This window comes from Schistocerca cancellata, chromosome 1, assembly GCF_023864275.1.
Source record: "Schistocerca cancellata isolate TAMUIC-IGC-003103 chromosome 1, iqSchCanc2.1, whole genome shotgun sequence".
Lineage (NCBI taxonomy): Eukaryota > Metazoa > Arthropoda > Insecta > Orthoptera > Acrididae > Schistocerca > Schistocerca cancellata.
This window is the reverse complement of record NC_064626.1, coordinates 302,412,777-302,440,703: the sequence shown is the minus strand read 5'-3', so window position 1 is coordinate 302,440,703 and position 27,927 is coordinate 302,412,777. Positions and strand designations below refer to the sequence as shown.

At 38.6% G+C, this 27,927-nt stretch overlaps 1 protein-coding gene across 1 annotated transcript in view; it reads left to right on the top strand.

Moving 5' to 3' along the window:
* Positions 1-27,927, top strand: part of LOC126172306 (RNA polymerase I-specific transcription initiation factor RRN3) — a 56,975-nt gene that overhangs the window by 10,707 nt on the left and 18,341 nt on the right. The window contains exons 6-7 of the mRNA XM_049920869.1: positions 14,747-14,899; positions 20,876-21,388. Of these exons, the coding sequence (XP_049776826.1) occupies positions 14,747-14,899; positions 20,876-21,388 (666 nt within the window). The remainder of the gene's footprint in view (positions 1-14,746; positions 14,900-20,875; positions 21,389-27,927) is intronic.

The following is a 27,927-nucleotide window of genomic DNA, read 5'->3' as shown; positions in this document are numbered from 1 at the left end:
GTTAACATCGAGTATAGATTTAAGTGTCAGGAAGTCGTTTCTGAAAGTATTTGTGTAGCCATGTATGGAAGTAAAACATGGACAATATATAGTTCGAACAAGAAGATAATAGAAGCTTTCGAAATGTGGTGCTACAGAAGAATGCTGAAGATTAGATGGGTAGATCACACAACTAATGAGGAGGTATTGAATAGAATTGGGGGAGAAGAGGAGTTTGTGTCACAATTTGACTAGAAGAAGGGATCGGTTGGCAGGACATGATCTGAGGCATCAAGGGATCACCAATTTAGTATTGGAGGACAGCGTGGAGGGTAAAAATCGTAGATGGAGACCAAGTGATGAATACACTAAGCAGATTCAGAAGGACGTAGGCTGCAGTAGGTACTGGGAGATGAAGAGGCTTGCACAGGGTAGAGTAGCATGGAGAGCTGCATCAAACCAGTCTCAGGACTGAAGACAGCAACAGCAACAACATCCACCCTGATTTTTCTTTTCTACCATTTTCCTAAATCATTCCAGACAAATGCTGGGATTGTTCCTTCATAAAAAGCAGGACCAACTACGTGTCATGTACTCATAAAAACATACATATTGATTGTATGTGAGCGTATATTTTGAGCTATTTATTTTCGTTATACAGAGTGTATCAAAAATAATCATCCAATTTTTTAAAAATCATAACTATAATGTTATCTGAAATATGTGCGTGAACAACACACTGTTGGAAATAGCAACACTCTCGAGTCTTACATGGTTCCCACCAGGTAATAACCATATGCGCCCACTTCAGTTCTAGTAAAAATGGTGTTGGGACAATAGAAAGCATTTTGTGTTCTACATTTTGCGCAGATTGAGTTAGTAACAACTGTCAGCGTGACTTTTGTCAGCTTTTACAGCACAGAGCATTAGGTGATATAGCATGAACTATTCCGAGAAACAGGTTGTTTGCGTAAAGGCAAATAGCTGGGCTGTCTCCACGTGTCTGACACGGCGTGGAGGGGGGGGGGGGGGGGTTATTGAACACATCCAAAAAAAAACATTGAATTTCCCATTCATCAAAATACAAAATTCATTTTATATTTTTATTAATTTCAGAAATATAGCTGTGCCAAAATGGATGATTCATTGTGATACAGTATGATGGCAAATCTGGTAATGTTGTGCAATGATCCATGGATGAATGTACAAATAAAATCAAAGAAAATCTATATTTTTTTGGCTGTAAGAAAGAAAAGCATAAATATTCGGGCCCTGAGAAAATAAATTTGTGGGAGAAAATGTGTATTTTAGTCATTAAAAGTGGAGTGCCTCATAAATGTCATTTATTCTTACATAAATAGGTTTTTCAGTTGGCTCATCGTGGAATGAATTAACCCTCCGGCCATTGGCGACTCAAAGGTGTGCATTCAGCTCTTTCCGCACAATTTTGTAGGCCCTGCCATTATTGTGTCTTCCAGCAGTGTTTGTTTGGAAATTGGAAGTTGTGATTTTCTCATGAAATACTTTTCTGTTGCTTTGGAATATTGTAGGCTGCTATTTTCCCCATCAGGTTTGCTAGACAGTGTTCTTAACAACTATTTTTTTAAAGTCTATGAATTACAGGAATTATTGTTTAAGACTGATATTTTTGGATCAGTTTAAACTACTCGTGCCAGGTATCAGCCTCAGCCCATCACAAAACGATGATGTGGCATATGACATCATAATGTGTGGCAAATAGAATTTGAATGGGAGACTGACAATAGTTTTGTGTGTGTGTGTGTGTGTGTGTGTGTGTGTGTTATTTTTCTGGAATGTAAGCTGTGAAGACACAGATATTTAGTGTAGCCATTGTCTAGGTTAAGTCAGTAGAGGGCAGCTTGTCAATTCGTTTGAAGCTGTATTGAAGGCATCAGTTAATCCCTTTTCTCCAGACAGTATATTAGTAAGAGCATCTAACAATTTTCTTCTAAAAGCAACTGCCATAGAAACTTCCTGGCAGATTAAAACTGTGTGCCCGACCGAGACTCGAACTCGGGATCTTTGCCTTTCGCGGGCAAGCGCTCTACCACTGAGCTACCGAAGCACAACTCACGCCCGGTACTCACAGCTTTACTTCTGCCAGTAGCTCAGTGGTAGAGCGCTTGCCCGCGAAAGGCAAAGGTCCCGAGTTCGAGTCTCGGTCGGGCACACAGTTTTAATCTGCCAGGAAGTTTCATATCAGCGCACACTCCGCTGCAGAGTGAAAATCTCATTCTGGAAACTGCCATAGAAGTTTCTTTTCCTTTTACTGTAAATGTATTAGTTAAATAGATAGTCTTGAAATATGATACATTGTGTACTTTCACACAGAAGCATGCAACAAACTGTGGAGCATCTGCCAAATTGTCATGCATCGAGAAATTCATCTTGTACCTTTAGTAAACTTGAAGGCATGGCCTATTCGTCATTCCACTTTATTGTAATATGTTTCATTGTCTTCTGTTCTCTGCAACATCTTGTATGTTATAAAATTTTTTCTTACTTTCTTACTGTTTCAAAGCAAGTGTGATTGACCAAATTCTACTTTCTTCAATAGAAATGAGTGTCTGTCAGCACAGTGACACAATAGTGTGGTCACTGTAATTTTGCTATTCACACTATACGATTAAATTTTATTTAATGGTCATGCTACACATGATACATGTACATGCGTCCTCATGTTTCACAGTTGCAGCAGTGTCCACCATTGTCTGTAACGATACAAATAGCTCTGCTAAAGAAAACATCACTTCTCCGTGATATAGTTTTTTTCCTCCAACTTCGGTGCTACTCTTTGCAGTTCAGTTATCCTTAAAAACAAGACATGCATGGCACCTCTATTGCCTAATATTCCATTGCTGTGAGGTAATAGGTACGCTTAGAATAATCAAGTCACTTTAATGAGAACACAAGTCCCATACAAAGTCTGTGTACATAGGTAGGCCGATTAAGAAAAAGTAACAGTCGTGCTGAGAGTGAAGTCAAGTGTCAAGTGGGGATATGAATGAATCATAACAGAATGAGGAGGAGAGCCCTCCAGTGTGGAATGTAATAGATTGATGCTTGTCCGATTAGCAATTGGCACTGCCTGTGGGCTGCACAAGCTGAGCTCATTGTGGTACTGCTGTTGCTGTTTGGTCATACTGTCAGGTGCCACTGCAGGTGAGTTATAAAAAGATGAACTGTCACCGTCCTCTTATGTCCATGGACAGAATGGCACTGGTGCCATAGATGTGGTAAAATTTGGTTACCATAGTCCTCTCCTGTTGGTGAGGTGACTGTGAGATGATGCACCTTTTCTCTCTCTCTCTCTCTCTCTCTCTCTCTCTCTCTCTGTGTGTGTGTGTGTGTGTGTGTGTGTGTGTGTGTGTGTGTGTGTGTGTGTGTGTGTGTCCAGTATGGGAAGGCATTTGGCATGCAGAAAAGCAATGTCCATGTCTTCTGGGGCACCATTTACAGGCTCCCATGGAGAGGGCAAAGTCTCTCATTGACCAGCACCAGAGAGTGGGACCGGAAATGACTGGTGGCGATGACTCCTTTGCAGGGAGTGCCCACAGTTAAGGCACCAGCCACAGGCTGCTATGGCTCCTACTGACCATCCGGCATCATCTGTTGGTGCAAACCTTGCCTGACCAAACCCCTCATTATAGCTCGGAGGGCTCGAAAAGATAACAGAGGAGGGTGTAGTAGGTGCGATTGCACTTTTTGTTGGAGGTTGAGGCAAAAACAGAGGAGGAGTTTCCAAGGCCGGCAGAGAATGAAAGGATCTGGACACTGAGAGGGCCTGGGGTTTTTTTTGGGGGCAATGTAGGCCGGTCTCCCATTTGTGTGTAAAGTTAGTTATGATGGCAGGCCACCAGTCTGTCCTCTGTGTGTCATAAAGACTCACTGACGTGCACAACCACCAGTATCCGTTGTTCACAGTACCCGAAAGTGAGAGTCCAAACAACAGTCCCTGGCATGTATGCTCTCAAGGAGGGCATGGGGCAGGCAGCAGGATGTTGAGGACTGTGCGCAGCTGGTACCAATGTACCATTTCAGCCAGACTCTTCTCACCCAATGGTGTGGACCTTTAATGAAGAAAATTTGGTGTGTGTGTGTATTTATTTATTTATTGTTCCGTGGGACCAAATTAAGGAGAAGTCTCCATGGTCATGGAACAAGTCAATACATTAAATTATAACACGATATTAGAAAGAGATAAAATGAAATATAAAAAAAAAACATATTCAGGTGACAAGTCGTAAGTTTAAATGAAGACAATCAACAGTGTAACACTGGAATTTGCTTAATTTTTTAGCTCTTCCAGGAGCTCCTCGACAGAATAGGAGTGAGACATGAGGAAACTCTTCAGTTTAGACTTAAAAGAGTTTGGGCTACTGCTAAGATTTTTGAGTTCTTGTGGTAGCTTATTGAAAAGGATGCAGCAGAATACTGCACTCCTTTCTGCACAAGAGTCAAGGAAGTGCATTCTACATGCAGATTTGATTTCTGCCTAGTATTAATTGAGTGAAAGCTGCTAACTCATGGGAATAGGCTAATATTGCTAACAACAAACGACATTAAAGAAAATATATACTGTGAGGGCAATGTCAGAATTCCCAGATTTTTGAATAGGGGTCGACAAGAGGTTCTCGAACTTACACCACATATAGCTCGAACAGCCCGTTTTTGAGCCAAAAATACCCTTTTTGAATCAGAAGAACTACCCCAAAAAATAATACCATACGACATAAGCGTATGAAAATATGCGAAGTAGACTACTTTTCGTGTTGAAGTGTCACTTATTTCAGATACTGTTCTAATGGTAAATAAAGCAGCATTTAGCTTCTGAACAAGATCCTGGACATGGGCTTTCCACAACAGCTTACTATCTATCCGAACACCTAGGAATTTGAACTGTTCCGTCTTGCTTATAATATGCCCAGTCTGTCCGATCAAAATATCGGTTCTTGTTGAATTGTGAGTTAGAAACTGTAAAAACTGAGTCTTACTGTGATTTAGCATCAAATTATTTTCCACAAGCCACGAACTTATTTCATGAACTACATTATTTGTTACTGTTTCAATATTACACACAAGATCCTTCACTATCAAGCTGGTGTCTTCAGCAAACAGAAATATTTTTGAATCACCTGTAATACTAGAAGGCATATCATTTATATAAATAAGAAACAGCAGTGGCCCCAGCACCGAACCTTGGGGAAAGCCCCACTTAACAGTGCCCCATTGGGACTGAACATCACTACCACTCTCAATATTGCGGAGAATTACCCTCTGCTTTCTGTTCTTAAAGTAAGAGGCAAACCAATTGTAAGCTACTCCCCTTACTCCATAATGGTCCAACTTCTGCAGTAATATTTTGTGGTCAACACAGTCAAAAGCCTTCGTTAAATCAAAGAAAACACCTAGCGTTCGCAACCTTTTATTTAATCCATCCAAAACCTCACAGAGAAAAGAGAATATAGCATTTTCAGTTGTTAAACCATTTCTAAAACCAAACTGAACATTTGACAGCAAATTATGTGAATTTAAATGCTCCAGTAACCTTGTATATACAACCTTCTCGATAACTTTAGCAAACACCGATGGCATAGAAATAGGTCTAAAATTGTCAACATTATTAATGTCTCCCTTTTTATAAAGTGGCTTCACTACCGAGTACTTTAATCGGTCAGGAAACCGACCACTCCTAAAGGAAAAGTTACAGATATGGCTGAGAACTGGGCTAACATACATAGAACAATACTTCAGTATTCTGCTAGATACCCCGTCATATCCATGAGAGTTCTTGGTCTTTAGTGATTTAATTATTAACTCAATCTCCCTTTTGTCAGTATCATGGAGGAGCATTTCAGGTAACAGTCTCGGAACACTTTTTTCTAAGAGCGCTATATGATTCCCTGTTGGGACTAGGTTTCTATTTAGTTCACCTGCTATATTCAGAAAGTGATTATTAAATACTGTACATATATGCGACTTATCAGTAACACGGACATTCCCACTATGCACTGATTCTATATCCTCGACCTGTCTCTGCAGACCAGCAACTTCCTTTACGACTGACCATATGGTTTTAATTTTATCCTGAGACTTAGCTATTCTATCTGTATACCACATACTTTTTGCCTTCCTAATAACATTTTAAGCACCTTACAATACTGTTTGTAATGGGCTGCTGCATTTAGATTTTGACTGTTTCTAATGTTTTGATATAATTGCCACTTTGTTCTACAAGATATTCTTATCCCTCTAGTCAGCCACCCAGGCTGCCTGTTTGTGCTAGTACCCTGTTTTAAACGTTCTAACGGAAAGCAACTTTCAAAGAGCATGAGAAAAGTCTTGAGTAAAGCATTATATTTATCGTCTACTGTATCAGCGCTATAAACATCTTGCCACTCATGTTCCTTTATAAGGTTTACAAAGGTCTCTACAGCAACTGGATCAGCTTTCCTGAACAGCTGATGACTATATTTAACACGTGTTGCAGCATAAAAATCTTTTAAAGTTAAAATTTGCGCATCATGATCTGAAAGGCCATTCACCTTTTTGCCAACAGAATGCCCTTCTAGTAATGAGGAATGAACAAAAATGTTGTCTATGGTTGTTCTACTGTTCCCTTGCACTCTCGTTGGAAAGAATACGGTTTGCATAAGGTTATATGAATTAAAGAGGTCTACCAGCATCCTCTTCCTTGCACAATCACTTATACAATTAATATTGAAGTCACCATATATAACTAACTTTTTGTATTTCCTATAAAGTGAACCAAGAACCTCCTCTAGCTTTAGCAAAAATGTTGTGAAATCGGAGTCTGGGGATCTATAAATAACAACAGTTGCAAGTTTAGCTCCGTTAAATTTAACCACACCTGCACAACATTCAAACACCTTTTCAGTGCAGTACTTTGAAACATCAATTGACTCAAATGCAATGCCGTTTTACACATACATGGCTACTCCCCCACACCGCAAAGAGCTCCTCAAAAAGCAGCCAGCCAACCTGTATCCTGGTAAAGGAAGCCTCTGAATTATCTCCTTATTTAAAAGTGTTCAGATATACCAATAATTTCAGAGTCAACATCTATAAGCAGTTCACTAACTTTATCTCTAATACCTTGTATATTTTGATGAAATATACTAATTCCCTCATTACTCGGATACTTAAGCTTTGTCAAAAGTGATTCCCTTGTTAGAGAGACTTCCCTTAAGCAGGAATACCTATCAGCTGACTTCAATCTAAAAAAGGTGCAGCTCTAACACCCACTACTGCAGGAATTTTCCCATGAGTGATCCCACCAACCCCACCTATGCTGTCACCTATAAGCTTTGCCAACCTCCCCTTCCCATACCTGTTGAGGTGCAGGCCGTGTCTAGTGAAACCCGTCCTGCTTATAGACTCCACCGACACCACTGAAATGTGACCCATGCTTTCTGTCATCAGCGCACCCCCAAGTCTCATGTTATTACGCCTGACGGCTGTATTAAGATGAGGCCGATCGTCACGCTGAAACAGTTCCACGAAATGCACACTCGTGTTGCCAGTCTGAGTGGCTATATTTTCCAGGTCACCATCTATGTTATACTCCCCATCCCTATCAATACTATTACCAGCCCCACCCACAATCACTACCTGATCCTCCTCAGTAAAATCCCTACATAACCCCCCTTATGTTAACAGTCACCTGAGCCAACCCTGCATTAGGCTTCACAATGCTGGTGACCTGGTACTCACTCCCCAGCACTTCCTGCAACTGCTGGCCTACACCTCTGCCATGAGAACTACTTAACAGCAGAACCTTCTTCTTCCTCTTCGACTTTGCAACTGTTCTAGGCACAGTAACTACTGAGGTCTGCTGCATACTTCCTACATCTACAGCTACTAGAGATTCCTCTCCACTAGACTCTGACAGTTGGTCATATCTATTGTAAACACCAATAGTAAAACTATCTGAAAATCTTCTTCTCCTAGCAGATCTCTTGCCAACAGCCAGCTCCCATTCCCCAACCCCCTTCTCCCTCCTCATCCTATCTAGCTCCTCCTGTGTGTTTTTCAACTGCACCTGAAGGGCACAGATCTTATGCTCCTGCTCCTCTATCAATTTACTCTTGCTACATAACCTGCAGTTCCAGGAGAGGATCTCACCAGAATGCCCACTGGCTTCCCCACTGCATTCCCCCCAGTGAAAATACTTCGAACAAGTCTCACACCGCAATCCACTACTCACGAACCTACGGCAAAGCCCACACTTCTCACTCATGGTAAAATTTTACTTTTTCTAAGTTCCGCTGCTACAATAAGAAGATGTTAAAAACCTGACTACAATAATCACAAACTTACTCTACAAGGGAAGTAACTACTATTATTAACAGTATTAATAAACAACAAATGTGAATATAACAAAAAACTAATACAGAAAGAGAATCAAACGTCTAATGACACAGTAACGAAGCTGTAAACAGTTCCCAAAAGGTTCTTCTGAAATTATTTCACCAGAAAACACCAAGAACACCGGTTGAAGACTACTAAAGTTCCTAAATAAACCACTATACACAAACAATTAATTAGTACTTAGCTTTCAATGCGCCGCTACAGCTGCAACTGGTCAGCGCGGAATGTAAACACAGGCAAGAGGTTAAGTTGCTCGATACGAAACACTCACAAATATCAGGTCACAACACAAGAAAGGCAGAGGAGAATGAAGAAATCACTAATATGTCACTTATATAGTAAATATTATCACAAAAACTGTTAAAATATGTATCTGAAACCTAAAAATATATGAAAACTTAGAGAGCGATCTCACACGCAGTCACTCGCTTATGACGTCACACCAAAGGTGTGTGTGGGGGGGGGGGGGGGGGGGGGGCTGGCTGGCTGGCTGGCTGGCTGGCTGGCTGGCTGGCTGGCTGGCTGGCTGGCTGGCTGGCTGGCTGGGACATCCCCAATGAACTTCATCTACCTCTCAAAAGTCTGAATGCATTTTGCCTCCTCATTTGACTGAAGGTAGAACTGCAGTGTCTTGATGTGGTGTGTACCACATTGTGCACAAAAATCTTGAAAAATAGGCGAGATGAACTGTGAGCAATTGTCAATCACCAGGTTGCAGGGAGAGGCCTTCAGTGGAGAAGATACAGGTGAGGGCCTGCACCATCAATTCCACCATAGTCAAATTGCAGTTTACAGTGTATGGAAACAAATCACCAACCATTAAGCGTCCAGGAAGGGGCCCGCAAAATCGAGGTGGACTCGTTCTCATGCCTATGAAGATTCTGACCGTACAGAGTAACACTGCTGCAGGGCAGCCTGGTGAGCTGCATACTTAGAAAAAGCAGCAGTCAAATGTTCAATCTCACAATCAAACCCTGGTCGGTAGACATGTTTGTCAGGCCAACCTCTTTGTTCATGATATGCCATAATGACCATGTTGCAGGAGGGGGATGATGATGATGCCCCTCCTGAGGTACGCCGGAATGACCATGCGTGACATGTTCCGTGGACAGCAAAATAACACCATTAACAAGTCAATGTATGGCACAGCACAAAATAAATATGAAAGGAAGATGGGAGATGGTATTGGCATTAGTTCTGAGCCATTGGTGAAATTGGATCTCATAGTGGTAACAACTAGGGCCAGGGCCCACTGTTGAAGTGTGTGTGCTGTATCGTTCAGCACATGTGCTACAGGGCTAAAAACAGAAACTATGGTCCATAATGATGTCAAACTTGACACCATAGAGAAACGCATGAAACTTGTTGATTACATAAAAGTGAGGGCTTCCTTCACAATTTGTGAGTAATTTTTGTCTGCCAAGTTGATTGTTGTACAGGCAAAAGCAGTTGGCTGCTTTGAACACCGAACCATCTGTGTAACACTGAAACAGCACAGCCACTGCACCATACTGTGATGCGTTGGTAGCTACAACAAGATGACGACCCAGCTGATATGCAGCCAAGCACTGGACAAAATGCAGAACATCTTTCAGTTTCCGTAATGCTTGGGTGCAGGCCGTGTCCAAACTATGTGTTGTTCTTGAACAGTTGATTAATAGGATACACTATTGTAGCTGGCTGCGGCCAAAACTAGTGGTCATACATGACTTTGCCTAAAAATTCCTGGACCTCCTTCACATTGGTAGGATGTGGGAGGGCCTCAATAGAAGCATTATGACAGTTTGTCAGCTGTACCTCCTGACAGGAAATTGCAAGGCTGGAAGAAAGACTTATTCAAATCTCACTTGAGACCCGTGTCCCCCAAGTTGTGAAACAGAATCGGAAGGTTGTGAAGAGGTTCTTGATGGAGGGACCCTTGACAGTGTACTCAAGGTCACTTGATACAGCAAGGGATTCTTTGTGCGGGTTGCTCCAACTAATGTTGAAATAGAGCCCGAGTTCTAGTGGCTCCGAAAACCAACCGGTTATACCGGTAGACGCCATATAGCACATTGATAAGAAGCAGCTGACGTGATTTTTCAACTGGCAGCTGTAAATATGCTTCCAACAAGTTAAGTTTTCAAGAATATTGTCCCTGCCAGTTTTGTCATGAGGTCTTATGGGCAGGGAGTGGGGTACACTTGACCATAGACTGCAGATTGGTAGTCACCATGAAATTGCTGCAGAGGCAAGAGTTTGCCTCATGTTTTCATAACAATCATTAGTGGTATGGCCCATGAACTGAATTATATGGGTTCCATGACATCCAGTGCTGTCAGCCTGTATAGTTCTTTTGCTTAACCATGAAGTGCCAGGGGCAGAAAAAAAAGGTTCTGGACTGGGTTTGAAGGTGATACAGGCCACATAATCTGTGGCCTTGCCTAGCCCAGCTGAAAAAAAAAAAGGATATAAAATTCTTTGCACAGGCCATCCAATTCTTAATTGGGCACAGGGCATTAACTTCAATATGCAGCAGGATTTTGGAACATATATTGTGTTCGAACATTATGAATTACCTCAACTTGCCTAAAAAGTGGTACATTTGAGGAGACTTCCATGACAGAAACACAGCTTTATGAAAGTTGGTGTCTGTTACCTTAAAGGCCTCAAAGTGTTGCCGCCATGGGTGTTTCATGTGATTCAGTCTTCAGCAGCTTTGTCATAGGGAGTGAAAGGTGATGGATAAGCCAGCAAATTGTGCGGCCACATTATCAGGCCTGTCAACGCACTTAACATGGTCATGTGTCCCTGCAGCTGCATTTCCAAACGCCTGTGGGTTTCCAGCTGCTACCTCCAAGGATGTGCTTGGTGACATTGCAACTTTGTCAAAAACCACAACTGAATAACGAATTGTATTCCTTCACTTGTTTAGTAACACAGACAAATAAGTATGCATAATCACTTTAATGGGAACACCAATTATAAGTTCCATACATAGTCCTTGTATATAGGTAGACCAAGTCAAAACAAGTAACAGGCATCCTGAGAGCAGAGTCAAAAGGGCATACGAATGAACCATAACAGAATGAGGAAGAGAACCTTACACTCCGGGTTTATAAAAAGCAGATTGCTCTTCCAGTTGCAAGGTGGCACTGTCTGAGGGATGTGCACGCTTAAGTCGCTGCAATGTTGCCATCACTAATCATGTTGTCGTCTGGTGGCTGGACCTGTACCATCATGTTGGTGTGAATCGAACAAGATGAGCTGGCTCCCTGCTTCTTATGTTAATGACAAGCATGGCACAGATGTGGTAGGTGTGGTAATTTTGGGTTACCACAAGACTCTTATCTGTTTGAAGACTAACCTGTAAGTTAGTTTAAAGTTCCATGGATTATTTTGCATGATAAATTTTATGATGCAGAGTGAGTCATTTTACATTCACATCCCAAATTAATCTGTAAATATGGGTATATGCTGAACATTTATAAGTTTTTTTTACATACAGATGTGTTTTGCCTCTAAGAATGAATACTTATGGAAAGACATCATGGCAGTATAATATGAAATTCAATTACATAATAAATTTTACCTGGATATAAGTTTAAAATGCTGTGACTTATGGGATTTTAAAACTAAATGAACAACATTTTATTATCGTCTTGAAGAAAGGACAAAATTCATACTCAGAGGATTTATTAATCTGTGTATCTACTTCATTTGAGCATAAAAAGTAAGAAACATTTATAGTACCAATAAATTATGCTCAGCATTCATGAGAAAATTATTTGAATACATAATGATAAATGGAACATTCTTCTTAAATGAAAATAAAACTTCCCAATTCACTCCTTGTTAATAATTATCCAGTTATATATAGTATTCCAAAAGCGTTTAATTTCCTCCTCATTACACGGGTATCCCTCTAACGTCTTCATATCGGTTGGAAAATTAATGAAGTGTATTTTTTTGGGCATTGTAATGTTTCTTGGATCACAGTTTAGAAGACTAAATGTGTGATGTACAAGGCCGTTAATCCATTGGCTCACCTCCAGTACATCAAAATGTTCTCTTGAGTAAGCAAAATGGTTATATGTTAAATAGTCTTCACGGGTTTACCGCCAGATGGCGGTGTGCAAATTCCACAATATTTGCTCGGAGCAACATCTTCAGGTGGTTCAACATTGCTGATGGCTAGGTACAGCTGATGGTATCCGCATGCTGATTCCCTGTATACAGAACCTGCATGTGAAGAATGTGCAGGCATGGAAATCACGCATGCGCAATGATTAGCAGATAGCGGGTGCCATACTAAAACACATTCTGTCGCCCTCCTGTGCATGCACTGCATGCTGTGTTTACTAACAGTGCGGCCAGACATCACTCACTAAAAAACTATACTAGGCCAATGTTATGATGGGTCTGTTATCGAAAAAATCTTAATTTTCTCGGCGTGATTTAATAGCAGCCAGTGCAGGGTTCCAGGCTGAGCTCAGTTGAAATCCAGCATCCCTGTTGATGAGGTTATTGGTTGTATGGATATGTATTGCTTCTTTAATCATGCAATCCCAGAAAGATGATACCAGGGATAAAACTTCTGTCTTTTCACAAATTGTGTGGTGTCCTGTATTCAGGCAGTGTTCTGCAATTGCTGACTTTTCTGGTTAATGTAGGCATGCCTGACGCTGATGTTCATCGCAGTGTTCTTGTACTGTGCAACATGTCTGGCCTATATATGCTGCCCCACATTGGCTGCTATTAGACCATGACAAGAAAATTAAGCTTTTTTCGATAACAGACATGTCATAATATTTGTCTAGTATAGTTTTTTGAGTGACATCTGGTGATGGAATAAGGGTCTGCGCTGCAGCCTGAAGGCATGTGAATAATGTTCCGTATTGAATGCAGTTCATTGTGAAAAAAATTACACTCTCAAAAAGAGCCATTTAAAGCTCTGTTTAATAAATTGTTTATAAGCCATACCTCTTTCTTTGAAGAACTTTTGCTCTTCTCAAAACTCTCGCTACAGTTTTATTTTGGGATTACTGCATAAAGTTATTTATTGTACATATATAATCTTAATATTTATTTATGTATCCATCTGAGTATGGGAAAGGTGGTCAGTTGTGGCCTTTGTGAAGGAACCATCTTAGTAGCTGCTTTAAATGGCTTAGGAAAACCAAAATGATGGCTGCACAGAGAAAGCCATCCTCCTGAACATGAGGTCATTGTCTTAATAACTTAACTGCTTCATTTGGTTGGTCCCTGTTGTACAGTGTTCTTTGACTTACAGTTTTGATTGATAACTTATGGTATGAAACAGTTCACTTTTCATTGCGGCACATACTGACACCCACTGACGACTCTTCAGCCATGAAAGTGCTGCAATGCCCTTTGCACAAAATCCAGCCTTCCCAGAAAACTGAATCCCAGCCTGTAAACATGCAAGTCTCCTGGGCACATCTTCATGTATTCCCATCCATCCACTTACAACTGGATCATTATCATCCTCCCCCGAAGATCAGTAAAATGTTGAAGTCGGCAGAATGAAAAAACATTAGTGTCAATCATTAAAGATCTTGGCACATTGCGACCATGTACTGTAATGTGATGTGTGTTGTAGTTATCCTCTAGCCATTCATCTGAGTCCTCCAAAATTTTTTATTTTGTAGTATATATTATTTATGAATGATTTGCCTGCCTTTTTTAAACAGAATTATTTTAGTAATTTTTCACATCTCCTCAGATGGTTTATTATAGTTTTATTGTATGATAGAAAATGCTGTTTTGAGTTTTTGTTTGTTTTTCCTTGGTAAACGTAAGTCCAAAGTGATTTCTTGTTCTCTGGTTGTGTATAGAACTATGGGTGGAATACTGAGTAATTACACCCTTTTTCTGAAGTTTTTGTATATTTTATTTTTCTGTAATTTGAAGGCTGTCACACTAGCCCCATTTCTCCTTGCAAGTGTACGAGTAGTTTTGTTACACAGAAAATATCCTATTATTATGTATGCAGCTTACTATTTGCCGAAGAGACCTTCCGTATGATTTGGGAGTAGAAATTGTTGAGACTTACTATCCGAGGATTACTTGAAAATAATTTGGAAGATATTGAAGATATTGATGACTCTAGCTGAGCCATGGAATTTATGTTTGTCCTAATGCCACTTCCTCTCATGCCCACCCATGGTAGTGTAGAAAGGTATTGGGGGGGGGGGGGGGGGAGATCCTGAGGCTAAGAAATTGTTGAGCTTCAGTCGGACACCTTGTTCGTTTCGGCTGCTGGATGTATCTTCTGTATGGTTCAGTTGCTTTGAAATTATGCTCCATAACATGTAATTTGCAATTTTAAATTAGAATTTTCTCTTTTTTACAGGTCATCAGCTTTGTTAGTAAAAACAATTAGGCATCACTTTCCATATCTAAAGCGAAGTGCCCATGAACATGAGTGCTACATTTATAATATTCTCAAGGTTTTCGACTATCAACCAGATCTACGGACAGATCTTCTTCTACTCGTTGCCAGCAGGTAGGTTGCCTCTGATATCTTCGTTCAAATTTAGATGCAGCTGCAGAAAAGGCTTTCAAAAATTAGTCTTTATAAAATAATCACTAAGATTTGTGTATAGTAATCAGTGGCAAGATGATCGGTTGGTGTTGTTGTTTCTAATTATGTTGTAATTTGCTTAACAAGTTATTATCCATGAAATTTATCATACTATTCCATTCAAGAAAGAATATATTTAAACTACAGAATTTTTATGGCTGCAGTAATGTAAAAATCAGAATTGAGAGATAAAATCATACAGGGTCACTTGAGAATTCTTCAAAATCATCCATTGCAATAGTTCTGATGATGTCCAGCAGTGCATTTTATTCTTTACCAAATTTCCCCAGCAAGAGAGCTTAAATGGTAGGTAGATTAAAATAGCATTGTGACTGACAGATACCTGCTGTGGAATGAAGTTTTCGGCTCAAAAACATGTCATATGCCCATGTGATAAGCAGTAGTGCGCACACAAAGTACCCCGTACAGCCTGCTTCACCTGGCCTCCTCCTAATCAGTTGGAGCTGCTGTCACCTGGCAAGCTAACAACGTGCTAACAACCTGCACAATAGGCAACATAGTGGGCACATGAGGCCCAGCAAACAGCCTGACCACTACCATTAAACTCGCAGAAATATCAATCACAAAGTTATTGCAATAGAAGTATAGTACTTTATCATTTCAAGAAATTCAATAATTTTATCATTACTTCTGTGATAGCTTAAGCATTTGAATTGTGCAGCTTGTACCTCCCAGGAAGCTAAAGTGACTGTGCAGTATCTTAAATTTTTAGAATTTGTCTGCCATACTCACTTTTGACAATATCTATATCTGTATCTATACTCTGCATTTGCCTTATGGTGTGTGCTAAAGATACAAATAAATGTTCAAAATACTTACATTACATGTGTTAATGGTGCATGTGTCACCAATTTCTCAAATAATCCCATATTATTCAGTATTAAGTAATCTTAACAGATTTCTGGACCTTATAAAAATAAAATTTGCACTCTTATTTCTAAATAGTATGATATTCCCTTTGAAGCTTCTTGTGTGAACTGGTGCCTTGTGACACAGCTTTTCCATTGGGTTTATAGCCTGGTGCAGTGATGAATATCCATTTGTGACGTCAGGTCACTACTGAAGTTTCCATTAGATTATGTTAAATGGAATCCCATGCTGAAAGCATTGCTTCCAATTTACTTTGTGTAACGACGAAGTGAGATGCTGGCAGTGGATAAAGCACTGGACTCGCATTCAGGAGAACCTTTATTTAAAGCCCTATTAAACCATTGTTATTTGATTGATCTTTCATTGTGCTTGAGGTAAATTTTAGAATGGCTGATTTCTTTGCCCAAAGCTACAAGTGAACTAGTGCTCTTGTCTCAAGTGACTTCTATGTTGATGATACTTTACAGCTCAAAAATGAACGTTTCAGAAAACTCTGACATTAGATCTATTGTTGATGTGAACATAAAAAATGTCGTTTTTCACCAAACTTCTTTTTTTACACGAAGCTGAAAGAACTAAACAAAATAGTTGTGTGTTCCACAGCTTCCATAAATTGTAGAAATGACACATCATCATAAGCTCCTGTTCAGTGTAGTCTTCGTGTGTCCAGTTTTTGTCACGGACCATTTTCCAGCACCTGTACATATGTCATTGATACACGAAAATTTGTGGTGAAAAGGTTGTTTCAAAAATTGTAGCAGAATGCAAGCAAAACTTGCAGATTTTCGTTAACAACAAGAGTTACCTTATTGTTATCAAAAGAGATAAAGTCAAAAATGTAATATTTATAGGTAACGTGTAGTTCTGCAGAGACAGATGCATGGAATGTCAATTATAGACAACTGTGCAGAGAATACGCAATATAAAATGGCAAAGAATTGCCTTCATGACTAGTATTACATTTGTTACAGTGTATTGTGTAAATTTTTACTGTATTTTTGTTTGTCAGTTACTTGTTCACTCAAAATGAAATTTTTATCTTTAACGTAATGTGAACAAATTTCTGTTCCTTGTTTCAGACCCGTATGTCCACTTTTGTCTGCTTAACATAGAATAATAATACTATTTCTAAATTTATGTACTACATGCTTTTTATCACGTAAATACTTGGCAGTTGTCAATGGATTGCTGTAGTTGGTGTCACATCACATACATATTTTTCTACTGGTTTGTCAAATGTTATATTTATTGCAGCTGCTACACTGTACTTTTCATATCTACCCAATTATTAATAGTCGGGTGCTGGGGCAGATTTATGTCCTTTAGTAGACTGAATTGTATTTCCAGTCCAAAAACCAATTTTTACTCCTATTTTACCAAATACTAATAGCTAATTTTGCCCCATGTTTACCCAGTATATCATAAGATTACAATTTTGGCTTCTGTTTTTTCTCTTCATTTATTAACGTTCCTTCTCTGCTTGTTTCCTTATAGTTCTTAGTTCATGAAATATATAGGGATAGTAGAAATATAAGAATATTTAAGGATTACAGCAGTTTTCCATGGCTATGTGTATCATTGTAATGATCTCTGTTTCACTGTTGTTATCTGATAGTGGTAAGCAAATCTGCTGTGGCAAGCTGCTAACATTACTTATACTATAATGCATTCTACAGGTTTTAAATAAACGAAATATCTCTATCGAAACTGAAATTACTAAACATTCAGTCACTTGGCGATTACCCCTTGTGACATAATGACAAACAACATTCGATTAAAGCAGATTATCCCACATAGAAGATCGTAAATATTAATATGGGCAATACCGCAATATTCTTTCTTGATATATTAAATGCTGTTAAAATAATTTCATCTTTCCATCATCAAAAATTATAGTTATACCTGTGTCTCAGTCGATAAAAAGTTGAGTGTATTATAGCAGTATATGCACCTCTGTGCATGCTATCATTTGCAAAAAGAGAGAGAGAGAGAGAGAGAGAGAGAGAGAGAGTGTTTCAATACATTGAACAATTTATGAAATATGATGGATATTACCACCAGATGGTTGACATTGTGTGTGGCTAGAACACTGGGCCCAATACACACCACCCACCTGTGGATATAAAAACCAGTAGCTTGAGAATGTTGATACATACTGCTCTGCTCTCAGCTTTAAATAAAATTTCAGTATGTTAGCACATTTCATACATTGCAATCACTGGTGTAAAACGCACAGTATGCTAAGTTTACTCAATGTGTTTTTACCTTTGCAAAGCTCTTAAAGTATCACGCAACACTTTACTTCATTGGATGCAGCACAGTAACTAAGACAAACAATAAAAGTATATTCAGTTCTTTATTGAGTGAAGATGAGAAAGAATCAGATTTTTTTTCCCCTAAGTAGTTTTTTAAAATCGGATGATACGTATTTCATTGTGGTTGTCATGTCCACTTACGTGTCGCCGACAGTTCGTGCAACTCTCTTGTAGATATAACAACTAATATCATCAGAATCGTGATATATATTGCTCTGCTTTCAGCTTTAAATATGGGGTGTATATGCCCCAGAACAATTGGAAAATATAGAGAGAAAACAGGAATTTTTTAGTCAGGGAAAACCTGGAAATTGCTCACAATTGCAGGAATTTTTCACTGTTTTAGTTCCCAGTTAATTTTGCGTGGTAAGAAGTTACACTCTAACAACAAATTTTATTTTAGCCTCCTGCACAGAGTAATGTTACAACAATAAGACAGAAATGAGAGAATAACACCAAAATAAAACTTTGGTTACAAAGAAAATGTGCCATTTACAACAACAAGGCACAGTGCACCCAAGATATCTGCTGACAGTAGAATATGTTGTAGGCATTAGCATGAAGAATATGCAGTACTTCGTACCAACAGACTGCTTTCGATGAGCAAGACATCACTCCTGTTTACGTTTCTATCAGGTCACAGGAAAATATTACAAATGTTGGTTTGAAAAGCATTATTTTCAAAGTAAATTTACCTTAATGCAAGATGAATTGTATCATGTGTGATGAATTTCTTTAGTCACAAAGTGTTTTGACTCTCATTCAGAACTTAACACTGTCAGCACCAGACACTTAGAAAAATACTGGACTCATAAGACCAGCCAGTCATCCCATTATCTAAAATTTTACTGGCATATTTGCATTTGATATATCTTAATGGGAAACACACACTAAAAACGACAAAGTTCCAAGGTTTAGTTCTTTCATTGATTACAAATTATATAATAATGATGCCAAAAAGTATACTTATAAAAGTATTTATACTTAGAAAAAAGTGTGAAGTGAGTTCTTGAGCAATTTTGCATGTAATTGGCTTTTCTATAAAAAAGCCAAAGTGCTCTGGCATACAGAGGGATATATTGTAATCAGAGCAATACCAGTTTACTCCTTTTCTGCTTCTTTTGCCAGCAAATTGTCTTGACTTCTCAAAACCACACTACAAACAGATCTAATCTTTGCTACTGCTTCTTTCGAAGTGATGCTGTAAATAGACAATAGAAGGCAGCATGTGTTAAGTGACATGTAGTGGGACATTTGTACCTCGTTCTCAAATGAAATAATTCCAGTTACCCTTTTATTATTTGTCCCTTCTTTTGTTTTAGAATAAGAGATTTTATTCCGTAAAATATTTTGGCAGTTTCTAAAAATCTCCCCCCCCCCCCCCCCCTCCTTCCTGTTTGCGTGTTTGCGTCACTATAGTGATGTTGCTGTTGCCCAAGTACATCACATGTCCTATGTGCTGAATATCTGTTGTCATGGCTGGCAAGATCACTAGACAGAAGCCACAATTGGCTGACAAAAGTGCATCCAGCTTTCAGTGCGTCAGAAGCTAGTGTGCTGTATTTGTTGGAAGTCTTATTTATACTTTTATATTATGAAAATATTCAGTGTACATGTTACTTCTGCAAAAATCTGAAAATTTCATTCAGTTTGTTGTTTTAGCTTGATGTATCAAAGTATCCAAGACAAAAATTAGTTCTTTATCAAGCAGAGACATCGAATTGTAAGATGTGAAATTTTCATTAAAATCAGATAAATAGTATTTCACTAGTGGCCTGCCTGCCCACTCAACCGCACCCCCAACAATTTGTGAACAGAATCAACACCCCCATGGAGCAAAAAATTTATTACTGTGGTTTGTTTCCCAGTGACTGGCAATGTATTAGAGCAATATCACTAATATATTCATCTTTTCCTTGAGTTACTATTGTTATGAATATATGTACAACAGCAGGTTTATGGAAGAATACCTATGTAAGAACACTAAGTTACTCAGATGAATTGAAAGTGACACTTCGCTTTCGTCATAGGCTTAAAATGTGCTGCTAAAAACTGCAGGAAAGACGTAATTCTTAGGCGTGAAACAATATTGACATACTTAATGTGTTTCTCTTTGTAGTGATTTATTTCTGAAGATATTTTTAAGTGAAAAACTTAAGTTGTTTTAGCAATTGTGTTCATTTATTATCTGGGCTGGCGAAAGCCAGAAAAGCAGACAAAATAGTCATACCCAGCTCTCCAGGAACATTCAGCACAGGGTCCCAGGCTGTGCAGCAGAACCAGTTATTCCATGGAACAGAGCGAGCATGTTTTTAGTATTCAGAGGATTAAGCAAGTTGTTGAATCTTCTAGTAGAGTTGTTTTCTACCTCGTTAATATTTTTGTACATACATACATACATGCAATGCTTACTGTTAACAATAATCTGGAAGTGTTACTTGTATTTTACTAAAATTTTCAAGCATACTTTCCACCAGAAATTTTCTTGCATCCATGACATGTGTAACAGGTACTGGAAAATGGTCTCTGACCAAAGCCAGTCTCACGATAAAGAAATGTCATTTCTACAATAACTAAACAAGTATGGCCACATGTAAATCATTTATAATAACTTATTTGCCAAGGTATACTTGTAGTAGTTTTTATCTGTTAGGGTAAAATTATGGTAATGGGTGAATTCCTTTTCTTTCAGGTTGACAATTTTGGATGTAAATGCACCAAAAGCAGCTATAGAAGAATTAGAAGAAGAGAATGAACTCGAAATTGACATGGATGACCAAGACGTATTCGCTATGGATGATAGTGAAGCCCATGAAGATCACATGGCAATTAAACCTCAATCACCGCACAGAATGAAACATCCTATCGCAAATACTTTAGATATTATAATGGAGCGTTTATTTCAGTACATGCACACTGAATGTCATGAACTAAAAGACCCAACACTCCTGAACTGGGAACGAACAAAAAAACTTTATCATGAAATGTTGACAGTATTTGACAAAATGATACTTCCAACTTATGCGTGTCATCATATACAGTTTCTCATGTTCTATCTCTGCAGTTTCAAACAAGCATTAGCCGAGTCTTTTCTCAATTACCTGTGGCAAAAAGTTTGTTCTCCAAATGTTGCACCAGTGATTCGTCAGACAGCTGTCCTGTATATATCCAGCCTACTGGCACGAGCTACGTACATCCCTGTGTCGTAAGTTCATTTACTTCTTTTGTGTTTACTATTACATTATCCTTTAGGTCATGTTGTTAAGCAAGTACAGTTTGTGTTACTATTTTCCTGCAGTAAAATTTAAATGGTATTTAAAATATTTTGACTCATAAGTCACAAAGAATGAGATGAAGAGGTTGGCACCGAAAAGTAAGTTGTGGCGAACTGCATGGGGTGCGAGTGCAGAATGTTAATAACTCATAAGAAGTAGTGAACTGAAAACAAATCCTGATTAGATTTAAAGTAGTTAAGTAAGGACCCACTTTGACTGGTTGTAGTATAAAAGTCAATTTTAGGGAGCGTAGAAAGTAATATCTAAATGAACTGGTGATGCTTAGAGACTGCTGTTTATGATTAAAAGGGAACAGAAATAATTAAATCAGGTGATACAAAATGTACATTAAGTTTGCTGCTCACAGATTGCTGGTATGTTCTTTGCCAGAACACCAGTTCCAGAATTTTCTGTTGTTTCTTGTGCCTCATTTTCATACCCTTTTCCTCTACCTCACATTTGCTCACAATACTTATATTACTTTTCATATAGTTAGAACACAGTCTCAGCATATTTCTTTAGTTTTCATTTTATCATTCAGTCTTTTATCTTGCTCTGTAATATTTTGTCTTTCACTTTCAAATTTTTAAAGAATCTGAGTAAGACATTTTGGTTTCTGTTCTGCAGGAAACGTCTATCCAAAAATGTGAAAATATTTTAGATATCTTTGTATGTGCTACATGTATTTTTCACATTTTAAATACTGTCACTTGGTGAATTTAAAGTGTCTAAATTTGAGAATATATCATGTACTTAACATAAAATTTTGAATGATACACAATTTTACGGTGCGTGTACAGTGCACAGTTTAAGGTCTTGGACACAAGTTTCTTTCCTCACTAATATGAGCATACTACTTCACATTTTTCACTCATGCTGGCTTAAAGTGTAATGTTTGTTGTTGTGGTCTTCAGTCTTGAGACTGGTTTGATGCAGCTCTCCATGCTACTCTATCCTGTGCAAGCTTTTTCATCTCCCAGTACTTACTGCAACCTACATCCTTCTGAATCTGCTTGGTGTATTTATTTATCTCTTGGGCTCCCTCTTTAATTTTTACCCTCCACGCTGCCGCCCCCCCCCCCCCCCCCAATACTAAATTGGTCATCCCTTGATGCCTCAGAACATGTCTTACCAACCGGTCCCTTCTTCTTGTCAAGTTTTGCCACAAACTCCTCTCTCCCCAGTTCTATTCAATACTTCATCATTAGTTATGTGATCTACCCATCTAATCTTCAGCATTCTTCTGTAGCACCACATTTCAAAAGCTTCTATTCTCTTCTTGTCCAAACTATTTATCGTCCGTGTTTCACTTCCATACATGGCTACACTCTATACAAATACTTTCAGAAACGACTTCCTGACACTTAAATCTGTACTCGATGTTAACAAATTCCTCTTCTTCAGAAACGCTTTCCTTGCCATTACCAGTCTACATTTTATATCCTCTCTACTTCGACCATCTAACAACCCTACAACAACAAAGGTCAAAATTTTAATAATGATTATGGTGTTGCTCACACTGCAAAATACTGCATTTTTGGGCAGGTGGCATTAGAGCACAGTTAATAAAGTCATTTCATGTAATAATGAATAAATTAGGCACTCATCTTTTTGTGTTTCCCACGCTGGTCTCGTTCTATAATCATGGCTCAGTCGTCGAAAATCTAGGTGGTGATGATTCCAAGCTCGGATGCAAAGAGGCCTAGGTTTTATTCTGCTATATTCAAAAGTTTGTAGATGCGCTTCACAAACCATTCTTGGACATTAAACCTTTCGAAGTTAACACAATGGCGATGTAAAAAACATAATCAGCACTCCGAAAGTTACACTTCCTTTTTATTGCAATATCACGTAACGCACAAAACATCACATCACAATACAAAACATACTTGAAAACATCTTCCTCACTGTTAAAGTTCACATTTTATAAGCTGACTACAATACGCATCTTTTCAACATGACGTCCAAGACTTGACTTTCTCAAGGTCCGACTCTAACTTACTAATAATCGCTTACGCACCCAAAAATTCAGAGTTACAAGTATGTCAAAGATCATAGTGACAAAAGAAAGAATACACATAAGAATAATATCATTGCAATACAAACATATCGATGTATCAAAGTACCTCTACATTAATGAAATCAAATCTGAATGTTGTCTCAGAAATATGTCGACTACTTTACAGAAACAGTAGAATATTGCTGGTATCGAAAGGTTGAGTTGAGGTGCCATAAGTAATTCAAGTACCATTACAACCATCATCAGTTTGCTTGCCAAATAGCAAAACTCATTTACTACTTGAAGCATCTCATTTCCTAATCGAATTCCCTCAGCATCACCCGACTTAATTCGACTACATTCCATGATCTTCGTTTTGCTTTTGTTGATGTTTTTAAAAGTTGTGTTGCCTGTTAGTGTCATATCTTAACTCAAACAATGAGTATCTTAAAGTTGTTAACTCCTTTGTGTGCCTATATGTTCAGACAAAAGTGTTTTTGCGATGGTTATATGAGATATGTATTGTGAGCAAGGTGAAGCAGTGATTTATTTATGCTTTTCCAACCAAAGTATATTATTTGCCACTTAAAGGGAGATTTAAAAAGTATGTTACCGAGTTTGTGAAATACATTGATGGCAATTGAAATCATGTCAGAGGTAGCAAACAGTAAATTGACACGATATATGGATGTGCAAATTATTAGCATTTCAGTGCAGCTGCACAAAATTGATAAGAGTAATGCCATCCACATTCTGAATTGTAACAGGCGTCAAGATGTCTGGTGTAATTAGGTACCATACTACAGGTTGCAGTTTGATAAGCAGGGCTGCCAGTTGCTTTACGCAGGTGGATATTCACTGATAGATCATAGAAGTAGAAGAGAAATTTGTTTGTTCGTTCTATCTGGTACAGTGTGGCTTCTGTATTTTCACAGAGTCAGCAGTGTTACAAGCTTGACTGCGGCATTGAGGCTTGTATGTGTGTTTACTTACACTATTGTGTGCCCTGGCAGTGATTCTTGTCGTCTTATCACAGCATGCTTCTTGTTTCTTGCAAAAGAATGCCTTGCCAGCTCCCTTCTTCTTGTCAGCGTGCAGTGACATTTCCTGTCAACTCTAGCATAGATTTCAACCGCCATTAGGAGGCTCAGTGGCACAACAGTATTATAAAGATTACTCAGCGAGTTTCTCCTTCATTAATCTAATTTGACTCTGTGTAGGAAGACATTGTTATGCCATGTGTGAAAAGAAGAATTGTCTACCAGCATATGTGGTGCTTAGACCTATATAACAACACAGGAAATTTCATTACTTTTCAAATTTATGTTGTCATGACACACCATGGTCAAGTGGTAGGTGTAGGTGTGTGTATGTGCATAGCTACTTCATGAAATAAATTGCTATGTTTCTTATGTCAGTGGCCAGTTCAGCAAGGAATAAAAGATATATCCATCGTATTTGTTGCAATATTGCTAATATGTCAATTGAGTTAATCCTGATTGAGTATGTGTCATTTCTTTAGAGCTATCATCCTGTATAGGCATATTGTGAAGTTGTCATTGCTGCTGCTGCTCTATCGTAGGTACTATCCAGGATGTGAAATTGTTGTCCCTGATATAGCCAATGAAACTTTGCATCCAGAACTAAGTAAATAAAAATACTTTCTTCGAATCAACCGTTGGTTGCGAAAGCTTGAATTTTGTGTGTATGTTTGTGTTTGTTTGTGTGTCTGTCAACCTGCCAGCGCTTTCGTTTGGTAAGTCACATCATCTTTGTTTTTAAAATACTTTCTTCGTTATGTAAGTAAAAGTCTTGTAGAAAATGAAAAAGAGATGATCGTCAGTTTTCAGTGGAATTAACAGTTAGGTCGTCAGCATTGAGTGCAAGTGGATAGAGAAGAGTATTTCAAAGGCCTCTGTGAAGGGGAGGAATTGTCTGATCACATTGTAGGAAGAGAAATTGAAATTGATATGGAAGATACAGGGGATCCAGTATTAGTCAGACTTTTAACAGAACTTTGTAAGACTTGTGATCAAACAAAGCAGGACGGGTAGATAACATTCCTTGGGAATTTCTGAAATCATTGGGGGAGTGGCGGCCGTGCAGCCATTCAAGTTGAGTGTGGGATCAAAGAGTCTGGAGACATATAATCAGACTTTCGTGAGGGGGGGGGGGGGGGGACCATCCACACAATCCTAAATATAGCAAGGGCGGGCAAGTGCAAGGACTATCATACAGTCAGATTAATGGCTCTTACATCCATATTACTAACAATTATATATACAGGGTGTATACGACCCAGGAGATCCGGGAAAAACCTGGGAATTTTTTTCATCCGGGAGAAAACCCGGGATATTTTTAGAATTCCGGGAATTTTTCATTGTTTTAGTTTTCAGTTAAATTTTTGTAATTTTGACTGGTAAGAACCGATGTTCTAACAAAGGATATTACTGTATCCCGCTACTGCAGAGTAATACTTCAATAATAAAACATAAACGAGAGAAAAAAAACGACAATAACTTAAACTGCAAAGGAAATACGCCATATACAACAACGACACACAACGCTCATGCAAGCGTTTGCCAACAGCAAAATGTGTCAAAGGGTTTTATATTAGATTTGTTTTAGCAGTTACGAGCGGGCTCATGAGCATTCGCAGTCGAGTCGTAGATTTTCCCTCTTCTGGCTACAGGAATGTGGCTGTTGGCTGTGCAAGCAGTCGCAGCAAGCAGCTAGATGCTATTGGGAAAAGGGGGCGCCAAATTCATATTCTTGAGGAAAAAAACTTGTTGCATAAAGCGCCTGGCATCCAGCGCAATTTTGTCTATCGATTATTCGTATGATTTTGAAACGCTTCCCTCTTGGTTTTTGAACATTTTTGAACACATTCTAAGTTGATTTCTGAATGAGTCATAAGTTGACTTTTGAATGCATGCGTAGTGTACGTGATGTTTCTGTCAGGAGAATCCTCGTCGCATCTAGAAATAAACTTTCTGCAGACAGAAGGGGACCGGGCTATAAGAGCTGAGGGAGTAAAGCCGAACGGATGAATGCCAATCGCTGTGTGATTATTTGGTTGATTGGGTTTGCGAATGATCAGCATTGTTATAATTACTAGCGACATCCATAGATTCAGACTACCAGAATGGAAATAAACAACTGACAGGAATAACAGGTGAGAAAGATTACGTATTATCTTCTCGGTGTACCCAAGAAAATGAAAGTATGACAAAATTTTTGGCCAGATCGCTACACTTGTAAGGACCAGTAGTACAGTCTCCGGCTAGCAGCTGCGTTAAGTTCTATTCTGGGAGTAATGTGGAAAACGTGTTGTTCGAACGCGTAATAACACCTAACCAGAAAAAAATCGCGGGATAGCTAAATCTGTGTTTCTGGCAGGGTAAGTGAAGTTAATCGGTGAACAAATTTTGACAATGGCAGCAATAGCTACAGAATTGGTGATGACAAGATTGTAAGAACGAGGAAGGAGAAGAAATGGGGACATCACACAAATTATGGAAGAATAAGATGATTCCAAATTTATATAAAAATTTCGTAATACTTCTTTTCGATCTCATGCTTGAGAAGCTGGTGCGTATGAATGAAGTGTGAAACTATTTCCTAACATAAAGCTTTTTGCTTGTAGTAGGCCTAATAATAGGCATTTGTTATTGGTACTTCGTGGATTATATTCTGTTGTGTTATAAAAATAGCCATTTGTGCCAAAACACTCTCGTTTATTTGGTGTGTTACAAAATTGCTACCATATTGGAAAGGCCTATTTTGTTTTATCTAGTAGACAGTGACAAAATAGACTAAATCAGATTGAGAAACCACATCAGTCTTGGGTATTATTTGTATTAACAGCTTTTTCGGTATTAGATAACGACATTTCGATTTTTCATGTAGCAAAACGTTTGACGAACTTTGATGAGGTAATAGATTCGTTCGTAGAAAGGAAAGCACGCCATGTAAAGCTGTAGCAAGATTAGAGAGAGAAAATACTAGGAGCTAAGGTTTAGAGAAATGTGTTATTTCGTGCTTATCTCTTGTCAGTATTGGTTTCATATATCCTCTATTTAATTTTATGCCACACAAAACAGCAAGATATTAACTAATAGGCAATAAAGAGTTCAATTTTCTGAAGAGTTCTTGTTCTCTCGATTACAAATAATCCCATCCGCTATTAATTGCGAGATTTTTTTAAAGAGGGCCAGGCTGTCAAACCGGCCATCTGGGAGAAGGAGAGGCACCATAGGACATTTCAGTTTCCATTCTCCTGAATATAGTTTGGACGTGCGGTAGAAAAATGCTTCATGAAGAGGCGTGTCACTGCACTTTGGCACACTTAAGACCAAATAATATGTCTTACATTTCCTCGAATACATGTGTTTTATGTTTCGGACTTTTCAGAATGATGTGCGCTACAAGATGAACATATTTTGAAAATTCGATTTTTTTAGTATTGAC